Source organism: Sus scrofa, chromosome 4 (assembly GCF_054392235.1).
Source record: "Sus scrofa isolate SSC_HxYL_T2T_F1_AM1 chromosome 4, Sscrofa_HxYL_maternal_Yorkshire_Landrace_v2.0, whole genome shotgun sequence".
NCBI classification, from domain to species: Eukaryota; Metazoa; Chordata; class Mammalia; order Artiodactyla; family Suidae; genus Sus; species Sus scrofa.
This window is the reverse complement of record NC_139386.1, coordinates 40,015,167-40,032,092: the sequence shown is the minus strand read 5'-3', so window position 1 is coordinate 40,032,092 and position 16,926 is coordinate 40,015,167. Positions and strand designations below refer to the sequence as shown.

The 16,926-nt window shown below is 43.3% G+C and overlaps 1 protein-coding gene across 3 annotated transcripts in view; it reads left to right on the top strand.

The window, feature by feature from the left end:
- SDC2 (syndecan 2) overlaps window positions 1-16,926 on the top strand; it is a 168,557-nt gene that overhangs the window by 123,228 nt on the left and 28,403 nt on the right. The window contains exons 4-5 of one of the 3 annotated variants that reach the window (XR_014842729.1): window positions 222-514; window positions 801-3,067. The exons of 1 other annotated variant lie outside the window; for it this stretch is intronic. Coding sequence is in view for 1 of the 2 variants with exons in the window: in NM_001315754.1 (NP_001302683.1) it covers window positions 222-357; window positions 1,789-1,952 (300 nt within the window). In the remaining variant the exon portion in view is untranslated. 3 annotated transcript variants of the gene reach the window in all.

Genomic DNA, 16,926 nt, shown 5'->3' with positions numbered 1-16,926 from the left:
AAAACTGGGAACAACATGGATCCACCATAGGACTCACCCATTGGTATATACATCACAGAAAATGATGATTCCAATGATTTCCTAAACTCAGTGTTTGGGAAAACAAACAAACAAACAAATAAACCTGGGAATGTACTTATCTCTTAGTTCTTCTTTCCAGCACATTAAAAGAAAACCTTTATAATCATTCTCCTTTTTTTTTTTTTTTTTCCTCTTACCAGTCACCTGAAGAAATTGATAAGGAGAAAGTTCACCTCTCTGACTCAGAAAGGAAAACGGACCCAGCTGAAGAGGATACAAATGTGTATACGGAGAAGCACTCAGACAATCTGTTTAAAAGAACAGAAGTCCTGGCAGGTGAGTAGCCTAGTTGGGGGTCAGGTGGGAGGGTCCTTAAATAGGCCTGTGCTTGTGTAAGTGATACTCAAAAGTGTAGGCAAAGCTTGCTGAATGTCACCTTCCTATGGAAAGCCTTCTTGAGGGCCTGTCTCATTCCCAAGTGAGAAAAGCAAGAGTGGAGTTCCCGTCGTGGCACAGTGGTTAATGAATCCGACTAAGAACCATGAGGTTGCGGGTTCGGTCCCTGCCCTTGCTCAGTGGGTTAACGATCCGGCGTTGCTGTGAGCTGTGGTGTAGTTTGCAGATGCGGCTCGGATTCCGCGTTGCTGTGGCTCTGGTGTAGGCCAGTGGCTATAGCTCCGATTCAACCCCTAGCCTGGGAACCTCCATATGCCGTGTGAGCGGCCCAAGAAATAGCAAAAAGACAAAAAAAAAAAAAAAAAAAAAAAAAGAAAAGCAAGAGTTAGATAAATGTCTTTATTTTCTGTCAGCTCCCCCAGGCTACTACCTTGGCCCACCATTTGGGTGGGATGGGTGGTGGCAAGAGGAAGGAAGTTGAGGTCTGAGGTGGTCACAGACAACTGGGCATGGGGGTGACAGAATGTGAAGATCCATCATTCTTTATCCAAGTCATTCTGATTTCAAAATAAATTTAAGAGAAGGACATGTTCTTTGTGGGGAGGTTGATACAGTGCCTAAGAGTGTTGCCTCCAATTTTAACTTCTCTGGTAAAAGTATTAAGATTTGATTTTAAAGGGGAAGATTTAAGGGAGTTCCCATCATGGCTCAGTGGAAACAAATCTGACTAGCATCCATGAGGACACAGGTTCGATCCCTGGCCTCGCTCGGTGGGCTGAGGATCCTGCATTGCCATGAGCTGTGGTGTTTGTGGCTATAGGCTGGCAGCTATAGCTCCAATTCGACCCCCAGCCTGGGAACCTCCATATGCCTCGGGTGCAGCCCTAAAATAATGAATAAATAAAGGGGAAGATTTAAAAACTCTTAATCCTTGAAAGGATAGGCCCAAATCCAAGGCTAGAAAGGACATTTGCATGCTTTTTTCATATTTACCTTTAGAAAATTTAAGTCTATTGTAATGCGTTTTGTGCTTCCATTGAAAAAGCCATTCGAAGATGAGACTACGAAATGTGAATACTGAAAAGACTCAAGAGTTTTACAGAATGGAATTAGTTGAGGTCACAGCCAGATTCTTCTTATTGAGGCTTTGGGGTGCTATTATTAATATTAATCAAAGCAAGTCTCATACCTCTTAAAGAATGTCAGATTTGCATAATTACCTGGTGGCTTCACTGAATCCGGTTTTTTAAAGTCATGGGGTTTTCGCATTAAGCTTTTTAGGAAAGTGTAAACAGATAGGGCTTGACAAAGCTGATTTCTGCCATCCTTGAACCTCTTCTAAAAGTAACCTTCTTTTGGGTATATTTTCAGCTGTCATTGCTGGCGGAGTTATCGGCTTTCTCTTTGCCATTTTCCTTATTCTGCTGTTGGTGTATCGCATGAGAAAGAAGGATGAAGGAAGTTATGACCTTGGAGAACGCAAACCATCCAGCGCTGCTTACCAGAAGGCACCGACTAAGGAGTTTTATGCGTGAAAACTCCCTCTTAGTGTCTCTATTTATGAGATCACTGAACTTTTAAAAATAAAGCTTTTGCATAGAATAATGAAGATCTCTGTTTTTTGGTTTGTTTGTTTGTTTTTTTTTCATTCAAGTGCCAGCATGGCACTTGAATGATAAAACCCCATTGTATTTAAAACTTTTCATGTATTTCTGTCGAACAACATAAAATCGAAACTTCACATCTGCAGTGTTCTGTGAATAGCAGTGGCAAAATATTATGTTATACAGACCCTTAATGTTCATAGGATTGGTTTAAACTTTTACGTGCAAATATGAAAAGATTGTCTTTATCCACTGGTTCAGAGATGAAAGCTGTTTCATTTGTGTCAGCATGTCTCAGATTGACCTTACCAAGCTGGTCTGACTTTGTTAATTTATCTCTTGTTCCCTTCTCCTCTCCTCTCTCCTCTTGTCCCCTTGAAAACAAAACAAAACTCTATGCCTTTTGTAGCTGTTACGGTGCAAGTTGTCTTCGGATAATGCAGATAATGGTAATTTAGTGTATATGTGATTTTCAAACATGTCAACTTTAACCTCCACTTTGTATACATTTTGAAGCGTCAGACTCGCCATTTTACATTTGCTTTGTTTCTCCTTACCTATAGCTTCAGGCAGATTTGCAACAGCAAATTAATGTGTACAATCGGATAATCACCACAGAACTGTTGAGTCATATCTATCTAATCAGATCTTCTTTTGCGAGGATTTGATGCGAGTTCCTGACAAGCCTCAGCAAACCCAAAGATGCTAACAGTATTTTGAGAAGTTGCTGCAGATTCCTTTGGCCACTGTATTTGTTAATTTTTTTTGCAATTTGAAGGTACGAGTAGGGGTATAAGGAAAAATGAGTTTTTGTTCTTAAAAATGCATTTAAGTTGTAAACGTCTTTTTAAGCCTTTGAAGTGCCTATGATTCTATGTAACTTGTCGCAGACTGGTGTTAATGAGTATATATAACAGTTAAACAAAAAGTTGGTATTTTATAAGCACAGACAATTCTAATGGTAACTTTTGTAGTCTTAATAGAAGTAAATTGTAATTTGGGAACATAAAAACTACTGAATAAATCATGTGGCCTAATATGGAAAATGTCACTGTTATAAATTTTGTACATTTTCGATCCAATGTACATCTCCCCTTTGCTAACGACCGCAGATGCTCCGAAGGATGATGTGGGTTTGATTTCGGAGTGGTCCCCGGTGTCTGTAAATCAAAACCAAAGAGCTCATTGATGAGGCTTGTTTATGACCAGATTTCGCTTCTGAATTGGCCAGAGGAAATCGGAATGTCTCGTCCTGGGTGTGTTTGGATGTAGCTGTCGGAAGGCTGCCAAGGAGGGAATTGGGAATTTTGCAACCTTCGTAGGATAGCTGATGGCCATCTTGAGACAGATGTCTGCTTTGGCAAATAGCTTTTAGGACTATAAATTCCAAAGAACTAAAAGGGAGGGGCTTTCCTGACGTTGGGCTCTATGGTTCAGTCCTGTAGATTGTTTATACCTTTGCAACTGGCCTCCACATCGCTCCTGAAGCTTAACTGAAAAGCCCATAGGTGGCATAACCATAGTTCACGCTCTGGGCAAGAGGAGTCTCACAGGGAGGCTCCTTCCCTTAAGAGGAGGGTCTCCCTGCTTAGGAATGAAATGGCTAGAAAGCAGTGCTGTCTGAGGAAGAGATGGAAATATGGGGGTCCCCTGTCTGGGGGCTTCCTCCAAACAGAACATTGCCTTTTTCTCTTGGACCCCCCCCCCATTTTTCTTTGAAACGGTGAGCCGCCAGAGTAGGAAGCAGACAGCAAAACCAGCAACCTTTCCAACATATGACTGAGTTTTAATGGAGTGGGAATACTTCTTTTAGAGACTATTCCCTGGACTTGCCACAGAACTCATTTAAAAAAAAAAAAAAACAAGTTTTGAAGCAGCACTCAGAATATTGTTTACTTAAATTCTTAATGGCCTTAATTCTCAAATTCCTGTCCCATCGCTTACAGAATCAGTCCACTTTGGCCTGGTGAAAAGGAAGGGGTAGCACTTTCTAAGGCTGCAGGCTGTCCCTCAGTTAAGGAGGTGAAGAATGTAGTGGGTGTACCTTGAACTGTGCAAAGCATAGTGAAATTCAGTTCGCAGCATAACAACTGCTTGGGATATCCATGCCAGGAAAAGGAAATTTCTGGCAAATATTTTGTCACTGCTGTAAAGCAAAATATTTGTTAAAGTGCCAAAATAAAGTCTGTCATGCTGAAAGTAAAAAAACATCATTGTATAGACTGACATCCAGTTTTCTTCAACAGTACGTTCTCTGCGTAGTTTTTTGTTTTTGTTTTTTTCAGATGCAGCAAAGAGTACGATAAAAAGTGTTGGTGATGCTTAGCAAGTTCAGGAAAATTTGGGTAAAATATAAATATTAAAGCCAATATGAGAATTTCCTGTTTCCTCAACCACAGCTAAATGATTTCCTGTGAGTGAATATAGCTCTGTTCAGAGACTCGTGATATTCAAGCTGTTCCCTTTTCAGCACGTGGGGGAAATGGTATGAACTCATTTTTTTAAAAGAAGTTTCACCTACAGCTGCCTAGTACCTGAACTTCAGGATTAGGACCTGGTTAATAAAATTGAATTTAGGTTGGATAAGGGTGCAGAAATTGCCCCCCAATAGCATTAGTTGATAGTTTCAGATCAAATGTTTCGTGAGGTGGTATTTTGGTAATGCATTTTTTTTTTTTACAAGTTAGACAACATGCACTTGCTTATTGAAGATGTAGTCTATTTGCATAGGGTCCTAGGAGACTAAGCTAAGTAAGTAGAACATTATTTACTCTGGTTGCCCGAGGAACCAAAATGTCCTGCAAAGGGTGCTAGTTCCTAAAAGAACAGACACGGTAAGAACTTCATAGTTGTTAGGAATTTATTTCTCTCACATTCCAGACATTTTGAAAACTCAAGAAAAAAATGTTGAGCAGTGAAAATATAAAACCTAAAAATATTGCAGGGTTAATTTTATCATTGGGGTCTTCTTTACAGCTCTGTTATTGTTAAACAATGGGATGGTAGAAAAATCTGTCTTAAAATATTTTTGGTTTAAAAAGGCAATGACTTGAAGCAACACCATCTCTTGAGTTTTTAAAGTTCTAAGCCTGTGGCAGACAATGAGACCCTAAGAGGTTTCTAATTAAAATTAATCAAGCTAGCTGATAAATGGAGTTGTCTGAATTGAGTAATCACTAAGGTTTTTTTCAGTGCTAATTTTTTTTTTTTTTTGTCTTTTTGCCATTTTCTTGGGCTGCTCCCGCAGCATTTGGAGGTTCCCAGGCTAGGGGTCGAATCGGAGCTGGAGCCACCAACCTACACCACAGCTCACAGCAACGCCAGATCCTTAACCCACTGAGCAAGGCCAGGGATCGAACCCGCAACCTCTTGGTTCCTAGTCAGATTCATTAACCACTGAGTCACGACGGGAACTCCTCAGTGCTAATATTTTATGGTCATAGTGAAAATGGAGATTTGGCCATTTCTGGGGAATTGGATTTGCCTGGCATAGAAAACTAAAAAAGAACAATTATCTGCCATTTAGAATTGATAAATGGTATCAAAATGAATTTTGTTCCACTCTACCTCCTGACTCTGGGAGACATTACATGGTTATAAGATTTTATTCCTTTTTGTTGATCTAGGACATGTGGTCTTTAGCCGGAATTGGGGGGGGGGAGGCAGTTAGGGGGGTAGGAGGGTGTTCTGACCAAGGAATGGGGGTAGCTTGGGGAAACTCAATTTCCTGTGAATTAGTTGGAAGAGTGTAACCCAAGCAACAGTCCTAACCCATAAATAGCAGAGCTAGGCTAGGCTAGCTCTAGGCTTTGATGCTTCAAATGTGCTGAGTGCAAGACTCATTCATTCTAGTTGCCTTGGCAGAAGAGCACAGAAGCAGCAAATGCTTCTATGTGCAAGGCATTGAATGTTTCATCCACAGATACTAGCTACTGACTTGTACTGGGCTCTCTTCTGAAAGCTGGGGTATAGTGGTGAACTGGGTAAACAGAGAACCTGCTTTCATGGGCTTTGGAGAGGACTGTGTAGGGGAATGAAAATTAATGGATAAAACCAACAAGTAGACATGATAAGTTGGTGGTATTTCCATGATGGACTTGATGCAGGCTGACATAAGGGACTGAGGGGCAGTCTCAGCCCAGACCGCTCAGAGCCTCAGTAACCTAAAACAAGAAAGATGAGTGTCTTGCTCACGCCCTGAGTCTGTGGGTTGCCAGAGAGTTCTGATCTGAACAACTATCACCCTCCGTCCAGGACTCAGGCCAGTGGGGGAGCTATTCTGGAACAGTGCTAGTCACTGTGGCCAAAGAAAAATCGTGGTGAGGCACCCAGTGGCTCTTAAGGCTTCCACCCAGTGGTGATGGATGTCCCTTCCACCCACGTTTCATTGGCTGAAGCAAGTCACGTGGCTACAACATACTGCCCAGTGGAGAGAAGTGTAGTTCTACTTTGTGCCCCTAAGGAGAGAAACAGGGTGTTTCTATAACAGCTATAAACACTATAAAGTCTCTGCCAGGGTAGGGCCTAAATGATGTGGAGCCAGTTGTGCAAACATCAGGGCAAGCGTTCCACGCTGTGGGATGCCTTAAAGAGGGAAGGGGGTTGGCATGTTGGGGGCACAGGGAGAAGACCAGTGGCTCCTGAGCAAGTGGGTGGCAATAGAAGAGGTGGAATAAGAGGGTGGAGAAGTGTAATTGCCTCCTAGCTGGTCTTCTTTCTTCCACTTTTGTTCCCTTATATGTTATTCCCCACGAAGAAGCAAGGCTGATCTCTTTATGATAGAGATTATTTATGCCACGTCCTTTAGTGGCTCCAATAGTACTTAGAATAAAGTCCTGACTCCTTACCCTTGCCCTCCAGATCTTGCCCTGGACGATGCATTGTAAGGAGACACGGGGGTGTGGGGTGGCTACCATAGCCTATTAGATGGTCATTGTTACCTAGGGGAGAATTGATGGTGGCTTAGCCTAAGGTGGTAACAGTCAAGATGCAGGAAACAGGAGAGAGATGGTTGGGGCGGCTGAATCGACAGGTCTTGCTAAAAGATTGGAAAGAATAGGGAGCAAGGAAAGACAGGACGCAAAGATCAGCTGTATTTTTGGCTGAGCTGGGTGATTTACGTTCTGACGAGAATATCGGGAGGTGACTGGTACATCTAGTTCCTTTTTGACCATGTTTAGTTAGAACTATTGGACACCCAAGTGTCAGGGGAACAACTGAGTGTAAGAATCTGGAGCTCAGAGACGAGGTCTGAGCTGGAGATGTTAGTTGAGGAGGCGTGTCCATCGCTTACCTGTTGGCACGCTGACTCACTTCCTTCTCTGCCCTACTCTACCGGGTGGAAGTGGGGGTGGAGGTGGGGGGTGACCCATGCCAACTGCATTTCCCAAGCTTCCCCACCAATTGGACACTGGAAGATCCTGGCAGACTAAAGATCAAGGGAAAAGAATGGTCAGGAGGAAGGGGAAAGCCAGAGATCTTTCTCCTCTGGCTGCTTTGGCAGCATCTCTATTAATGCATCTCCTCTGTGCTTTGAGTTCCCACTGGGCCGACTCTTCTCCAAGTTCCCTGCCCCCACTGTTCCTAAACTCTCGTAACCAGCCCTCTCTTTACCCCCTTGGTCTCTGCAGCCTTGGGGAGGGTAGCAGTTTCCTGCTGTTGCCCTTCTCTGGGTTATCTCATCCTTCCGGTTTGCCCATACAGCTTTTCCAGCATCCTTGCGAGGAATTCCCTGGATTGAATTCCTTCCATTGTGTTACCTGGCATGGGTTCTATTGTCCTTCCTGGATCCCTGGATCTCGACTGATGACACGGGAATGAACAGCAGGTAGATGGCATTAAAAGCCATGGGACTAGATGAGATCGTCTGGAGAGGTACATGGAGAAGGATGATGGCCTGGGCTCGCCCCCCCCCCCCCCCAGCACAGTCTTTCTCTTTAGATGAACCACTGCTAGATTCACTCTAGCACCAGTCCCAGGGCTGCATTTTCATTTTGGCAGATGCTTAGCAGGGAACACAATTTTTAACTGCAAGAGGGAAAAAACCCCATATTGCTCATTTTTGACCACATTAGTAAGCATGTTAAAGTACCTGATTCTACCAGGTCATGAATAACATACACCACGACCTGTTTTTAACATTGAAAAAAGTAGTTGGGAGGAAGAGGAAGACCTATTTGAATATTCCAGAAATATCTCTATCATCTGTGTTTACAACAGGAAAATACGAGCAAACACGACAGTAATTCTCCGACTTGTAGCCTTGTCCTGGAATCACTGAAAGCAGGATTTTGCCTCCTTAATTACATTCTGCTTAGGTAAATACCAGAGTAAGCTGGCATTACTGCCTCTGTCCAGACAATTGTAAGGAGAAGCAGTAAAAGTGGTACAAAAGGGAAATGAACTTGGCTCCATGTCAGAAGTTGGGTTATCCTTTTCTAATAACCCCATATCTTGGTCTTTTTTTTTTTTTTTTCATTTAGTTCACCTTTTCATGTGTAAAATAAAGATGATAACATACACTGCATGGCTTGTTTGGGGCTTCAGGGGGGCACATTCAATGAGATGATGCACTTAACACGATATCTGGCATCTGGTAGAAACTCAGTATAGGATCATTTACTTATTCCTTCATCAACCGTTTCCTGGGTACTCGCTATATACTAGACACACAGTTTCAGGCCCTGGGAATACAGGTGCTAACAAGACAAAGTCCCTGCTCTCAAGTAGCTTACATTCTAGTGGGAAGAGGCAGACCATAAATATATAGTGTATCAACGAGAAGGTGACAGTTGAACAAAGGTGAAAATGGGGAGGGATTGAGCCATGGTGGTAGGGTGGGGGACCTGGGGGGCTGGGGAACATTCCAGGCCAAAGGGGCAGTAAGTGTCATGAAGGGGCAGTAAGTGGTGAAGTCTTGAGTATGGCCGAGGAGGGAGTGAGCTAGAGACTAGAGTGCTGGGCAGTCTGTGAAGGATCCATGGGCCAGAAGGGGAATGGATGGCTTGGTAGCTGTGGAAATGACTTGGAGTGGCTTTGTAGGGTTTTGAGCCAAGGAGTGACACTATCTCATCGCCACTTAGAATTTGTTCTCAAACCTCAGCGGGCATCAGAATCACCAGGAATGCATGTTAAAAACGTAGATTTCTGGACCTTATCATCAGAGTTTCTTGATTCTGCAAGTGAGGAGAACCTGAGAAATTACATCTCCAAACACTCTCCCAGGTGTAGTCCAAGGACTCTACTTGGGGAACCACTGTTTCAAAGGGATTACTTTCATTTCTGTGTTGAGAACAGATTGGTTGTCAGTGATGGATGTGGGCAAAAGCACAAACAGGAAGACTAGCGAGGTTGCCACGGTCCTTAAAGAGGAGAAAGACAACTGTTGTGGGTGGAACTGGTGAGAAGTGGGGGATTCTTGAAGAGCCAAGGTGGCTGCCAAGTCTGGAAATCCAGGTGAATAAATGGCTTTCTGACAGTTTATTATAATATCTGATCACATAACATGATTTACGTTTCGGGAGTCTATGGTGCCACCCCATATTTTGAAGGTGTAGCCAACAGAAATTGCTCCATAACCCTGGGTGACACCCTTCTTTCAGATGGCTGCAAGGTCCAGAGTCTTCCCTTTCTTTTTTTGGTCTTTTTGCCATTTCTTGGGTTGCTCCTGTGGCATATGGAGGTTCCCAGGCTAGGGGTCGAATTGGAGCTGTAGCCACCGGCCTACACCACAGCCACAGCAACGCAGGATCCAAGCCGAATCTGCAACCTACACCACAGCTCACGGCAACGCCGGATCCTTAACCCCCTGAGCAAGGCCAGGGATCAAACCCGCAACCTCGTGGTTCCTAGTTGGATTCATCAACCACTGTGCCACAACGGGAATGCCCCAGAGTCTTCCCTTCTTAGGAAATCAGGAAGCACTGTCATGTTCCATGCCCCAATCCACCCCACTCCCTTCTCTTCACACCTTATAACCTTCGGCACATACCTTGTTCCAGCCTTGTGTTATATAAGGTATCTGCTTTTGCTTTCAGTTCTGTGTGTTGAGGACCTAGATTGGGTTCTATCCATTTGTTGCTTCCCACCCACCCTGAGAACCCAGCTGGTTCCTCGCATGGGATAGTGGACGCATGCGCATACAATCAGCTCTCTTAAGGGCTCTTAACTCCATTCCTCCCTGAAATGCAGTAAAACTCCATATGTCTGGGAAATTCAGCCAAACCAAACAAAACAATCGATATCATGTCAAAAATCAAAACAGAATTCAAGCAAGTAGGTGTTCACAGATATTTGTTAAAACCCTGGGCTTGAATGTCACCTACTTAAAACACAGAATGTGCTCTTGATGGGTTAATGGTTTTCGTGCAGATGCATTTTATCATTGTGTAGATAAATATTTAGCATTTATACAGGGAGCTGATTAGTGTTTTCTTCCTTTGTTCTTTCAATATTTCCCCATAATCACCATCTTGGATCCATGCCGTCCTGAGATCAAAAACTACCCTTTTTATGACCTGCTCTCCCATTTATGTGAAGGAGGCTGGGCTGTAAACATGATCTGAAAAAATTCTTATATGCCATCTTGATTGCTAACATCTGTTCATATTTCCATTCATAAATTTAAAATTCAGGCTTCTGCCGCCATCTGTTTTGTTGCAACAATCTAAAAAGAAGAAAAGCCCAAGGCAGATGTGCAGGTGGGAGACGGGCTTCTGCCTGGCTTGGCCAACTTTCCTGAGTTTTTGCTTTGCTTTCTTTACATGCCCAGCAGAGGAGGGCATGATTTTTCTTCCTTCAAGGGAGGGACTCTGTCTCTGTATTGCTATTTCCTCTCATCCTTTGGAGAAAGAATTAGAAAATGGCCCGAGTCTCCTATTTCTCCCCAGTCCTCTTCTTAGTTCATTTAATCATGTTAATCCTATCTTCTGGACAATTTGTAAGAACGTTGCTTATTTATTATAGCTTTTCAGAGCCCTGTCTCCTTTTCTCTTTCTCGCTGTCTGTCTCCCCTTACTCTCCCTACACACACACACACACACACACACACACACACACACACACACACACACAGCAAGTGAAGTGCCCATTTTATAAACAAGAAGACAGGCCCTGAAATCTTTCTATCAACATGCTTCAAGTCACCTGGCAATCTCAGCAGATGCTAGAGCCCCAAAGCCCATTGCTTGTCTAGATCGTAGGCAATTTTGCAGCTTGCTGGACCACTGGGCCTCTCACTGGGAATTTCTCTGAGGATGTCTTTGGCATGGTCAATGGATATGATTTGGCAGCTGCAGGACCCAGATGCCAAGCTAGGCAATGGCCCTTTTTGATTTTACTCTTGGCATTGTCATCTATGTCTAAGGGACGGCGCTGCTTCTAAAACTGCTTGGCTTTCTTCCAACGGTGCTGTTGCAGCAACTGTGAAATGCCTTCAAAAGCTGATATGATATTTTGGGAGCCTGCTGGGCTACAGTATTCTCTGAAATGCAACCTAGTCTGGGACTCACTTTTAGCTTGAAATAATTGTTTTCTAGTTTATCTTGAGAAATACATTCTCAGCAAACCACATGCAGAGACTGAGATTCTTTCACATCCTAAAGCCCCTGTCTGAAAACCTCAGCAGTAGGGTGCGAGGCTCCACCCAAACCAAACCCCAGTTTCTCAGTCCTGTACGTAAGCGGGTGGTTTGTGGGCTCAACTTGCTGGGTTCTAAGTATTCATTTTCATCCTGCTCTGACATTGCTTTTATATATAACTCATGACTGATCACACTGTGTGACTTGGAATGAATCATCGAGCCCTTCTGACAGCTTCTTGAAATGCCACGAGAGTAGACGGTGACAAAGACGTCCCTCCCTTGGGCTGGCCCATGTGTGGATTGTGGTGGTGATGTGTGCGAGTGTGAGGAAGGGCTAGGCTGGCACTGCTGACACACACATTCTCAACGGGCAAGTTACCCAGAATTCTGAATAGCCACTGTCACCCCATCAGAGGGGTCCCAAGCCACTGATTTCACGAGGCCCTCCCACACAGCCACTGGAAGCCTCAAGCGGGTTCTGCCTCTCCTGTTTGCTCACAGAATCCCTGGCCTGGCCTGGCCTTTCCCTGGACTTCTCAGGGCTCAAGATTGAGATGTACCTTCTCGTGTCAAAGTTTAAAAGGCTCTGGAGTGGAGATGGGGAATGTCTGGCTTTGGGGCCCCTCTTCCTATCTCTCCAGTCAAGGAAGACATGAATTGATCCCAGTACACTTTCCTGCTAAGGAAACCTCCGAACTCTCCAGACAACACTCCACGTTCTGTGCAGCCACAAGTTATCAATTGGAATTGGGTGGGGAGATGAAACCAAGAAGATGTACCATCTTCTGCTCAGAGGGACACCTGTCTTGAGGCCATAGTTGTTCTGATTCAGCCAAGTTGTTAAATACGTTTAGTCTATGTAAATAGGGTGGGCTAGGAGCCAAACCTGATTTGCGGTAACGTTTTGGTGGGAAATGCATTAGAACTTGACATATTAGCTTACACGTGAACTTTTGGAAAGCAACTGGTACAAATATGAACCCGCAACTCCTGTATTTTGGTTCTATGGTTGTAAGAGCAGCCACGTGGGTTGAGGTTAAGAGCTTGGACTATCGGAGTTCCCATCGTGGCTCAGTGGTTAGGGAACCTGACTGGCATCCATGAGGATACAGGTTCGATCCTTGGCCTCACTCAGAGGGTTAAGGATCCAGAGTTGCCATGAGCTGTGGTGTCGGTCACAGACACATCTCAGATCCTGAGTTGCTGTGGCTGTAGTGTAGGCTGGCAGCGACAGCTCTAATTCGACCCCTAGCCTGTGAACCTCCATATGCCATGGATGTGGCCCTAAAAAGACAAAAACACCAAAAAAAAAAAAAAAAAGAGCTTGGACTATCTAGTTCTAATCCTGTCCTTGCCTCTTACTGGCTGTGTGACTTTACACAACTTAACCTCTCTGTGGCTCAGTTCCTTCAAATGGAGAAGGTAATAGGATCACTTTCCTCTGAGGATTATTGTGATGATGAAAAATGCATTATTTGCAAAGCACTTAGAATAGCACCTGGCATACAGAAGGTACAATATAAGAGTCCATGAATTAAAATAAATGTGACTTTCTATTCTGCACTGGAGGGTTACATCTGGTTCCTTTATTCTTTTTATATAAAAAAAATACAAGATCACAAATTTTGTGGTTGTAGAAGTGAAGTGCTCTTGGTTTCTATTAATAATTTAGTTGACACTTTTTACAAATATCTTAACTCATTTAATACCCCCCCAGGAACCTTCTGAGACAGAGTGTTAGTCTCAATTGTACAGGCGAGATAACTGAAATGTTTCTATATAGCTTTAACATGAACTGTAGAGCCAGATACATCCTTAGATGTATCTGTATCCTCAGACACATGGGACAGAGGTGATCGTCCTATGTCAGGGGTAAAGTGATGCTCCTGGGACTTTGTCCAAACTTGTATATAATCAGCATATCCAAGCTGATAAAAATGTGTTATTCAAGGTTGTGCATGCTGCCCCATTGATGCTTTCCCCCCAATTCTATTATTTAAATATTACTTAAAAATTATCTTTGGAGTTCCCATCATGGCTCAGCAGTAACAAACCTCACTAGTACCCATGAGGACTCAGGTTCGATCCCTGGCCTTCCTCAGTGAGTTAAGGATCCGGCGTTGCCGTGAGCTGTGGTGTAGGTCACAGACACAGCTTGGGTCCCTCATTGCTGTGGCTGTGGTATAGGCCAGTAGCTGCAGCTCCGATTTGACCCCTAGCCTGGTAACTTCCATATGCTGCTGGTGAGGCTCTAAAAAGACACACAAATTATTTTTTACCACTCAGAAACATTGTCAAATATTAGAAAATAAAGGCAAACGAAAAGAAGAGAATAAAAAGGTATCAGTGAGTACCAGTGCTAAGGTTAGTATTTATCCTTCTAGAACTTAAGTGGTATTTCTCTTTTTCTGCAAATTTTGATCACACGATGCATACCACTGTTACCTGCCTTTTTTTTTTTTTTTTTTTTTCTTTTCTGGTCAAGGATCTCCCCTTTTCTATTTCAACACATTTCATCTCCTTTAATAATAAACCATATTTACATTACCAAAACATGCTTTGTTGCTGTTTATCCAAAGGTGCACCTCATCCAGGACCACGTTTGCATCTGCTTGTCATGTCCTTCTTTTAACCTATCCTTGTATTCATGACACAGATTCATTGAAGAGACTGGGCCAGTTGTCCTACACCCTTGACCCCCCATCCCCTTCGTGGGAAGTGATCCTAAATTTACAGAAAAGTTGAAAATCAAACAAAATTTTTCTTTTCTGAAGCATGTGAGCACAAGTTGTTGACATGATGCCCCATGGCATCCAGATATCTGAGTGTACATTTCCTACAAAAAAAAAAAAAGAGAGAGAGAGAGAGAGAAATTCTCCTACATAACCACAATACCAGCATCAAATCAGGACCATCACTACCATCTAGTCCTCAGAGCCCCTTTAGGTTACTTTAGCTGCCCAGGAAACCCTTTAGATGAAGGATCCAATCTGGAATAAATGTGTGGAGTTGGTGTCATACCTCTTTAGCCTCCTTCGATATGGAATGTTTTTTCAATCTTTCCTTGACTTTCATGACCTTGACATTTATGGAGATTGGAGGCTAGTTATTTTGTAAAATGTCCCTTCACTTGGATTTGTCTGATGTGTTTTCATTATTAGATTCAGGCAATGCCTCTTTGGCAGAAATATCACAGGACCAATGCCGTGTTCTTCTCACTGCAACCTATCAGGTGTCTCAAGATTCAGATTTGTCCCATTGCTGATGATGTTAACACTGACCGTTAAGGTGGGGTCTGCCACCAAGGCATCTTTCTCTTTGTAATTAGTCAGTATCTTATGGGGAGACATTTTAAGACTAGGGAAATAGCTCGTTATACTATTTCTTCTCATACCTTCAATTTGTTATTTATTTATATCAGTGTATATTCATGGATTGCTATTTTATTTAAAGGGTCATAATCTGTAGTCATCTTTATTGACTGTTATGCTTATATTGTTCCATATTTGGCTTGTGCGAGTCCCTTCGAGCTGGTCTTTGTGTCTTTTGGATGTGACATGTCTCTAAAATCTTTGATCACTTTTTTCCTTTCTGGTAAAAAAGAGGTTTCAGAGTTATCTTGTACATTTCCTAGCCAAGCTCTGGAACCAGCCATTTATCCAAGGGTCCCTGGTGTCTTTAGTGGAGAATGGTGTTTAGAAACCAAAATCTAGGCATTCAGGATGCTCATTGCTACTGAGCATGTACAGAGCCTCTCCATGCACAGAGCCAGGGAAAGTGCATTTGTGCATGTACATATTTACATTTATTTTGTTATCTATCTCTGTATCTATGTGTCTGTCTATCTGTCTGTCTGCCTGTCTACCTACATATCTATTTCTTCTCTATATATTCGTCCTGAAAACTATATGTTCATACCATTATCTCCAACTCTAATCCAACACTACAAGGTTCACTCTGGTGTTCTCCTTTCCATACTTAAAATTTCCTTCTCCAACGATGAGACACATAGCTTCCCTTGTCCTTAATATATTTGCTTATTTAATCAACCCACCTCTATGTCACCAATCTCTCATTCATTGTCTTCTACCACATGGGCTCTGACCGCCCCCACCCTGGAGTGAACTACTACACACACAAGCCCTGCCCCTTCCCATCACCCCACCTTCTGTCTGGGTATCCTCCTTACTCTCTCTGGGTTCCAACACACCATACCAGCCTCCCCTCTGCCCAATATGGACCTCTTCTTCCCTCTGCTCAGTCTTCAATATCTTACACCAGGTCACATCCCTGTGGGAAAGAGACATCCTTCTCACCTTGTTCTGGCTATGACACCCCACACGGAGTCACCCTCCCCCATGGAGACTTGCCTCATTCCACTCAGCCTTCAGCTCTTCACACAAGCAGCTCATCTACATAAATCCCTTCCCCACTCTTCCAGGGCCAGGCTGCACCCTTGTGTGGATTCCCACTTCCTCTCACTCAGATTCTAGCACCTTCCTCCTGGCCAGCACAGCTTACCCTCCATCCAGGCCCCCAATATACACACATATACACTACTTGCTCAGCTCTAGGCAATGGCTTTTGCACAGGTTGTTCAGGAAGGAGAGAGGAAGTGAAAGAGTAGGAAGAGGGGCCACAATTGACTCTGGAGGAAGAGAATATTAGCCCCCTTTTCCATGAGTGATCAAGACCCCAAACCCACTCCTTCATTATTAGCTGGATAAGAAAGTGTTTAGTAGTAATTCCACAAATACCGTGGGTTTCTTTTCTGTGGACTTTTGGTTTTCGGTTTTTTGGGTTTTTTGGTTTTTTTTTTTTTTTTTTTTTTTTTTTTAGGGGGAGAGAGAGAGAAAAAATGAGAGCCAGGAAGAAATTTCTATTGTTCTCTCCAAAAGGATTTGGTGAGGAGAGATGTCAGTTTGGTAATTATTGGTAGAGAACTGATTAGTTTGCAAGGGATATCATTACAAAGTATTACAGGCTGGGTGGCTTACACCACAAACATTTACTCTTTCACTGTTCTAAAAGCTGGGCGCTCAAGATCAATGTGTCCGCAGGGCTGGTTTCTTCTGAGGCCTCTCTCCTTGGCTTGGAGACAGCTGCCTTCTTGCCTTCTTCACCTTGTCTTCCTTCCGTGTGTGTGTGTGTGTGTGTGTGTGTGTGTGTGTGTGTGTGTGTGTGTATGTCCATCCTCATTGCTTCTTCCAAAAAGAACACCAGTCATGCTGGATTAGGGCCCACCCTAATGACTTCCTTTTAACTTAATTATCTCTTTAAAGATTCTATCTCCAGATACAGTCACATTCTGAGGCACTGGGGATT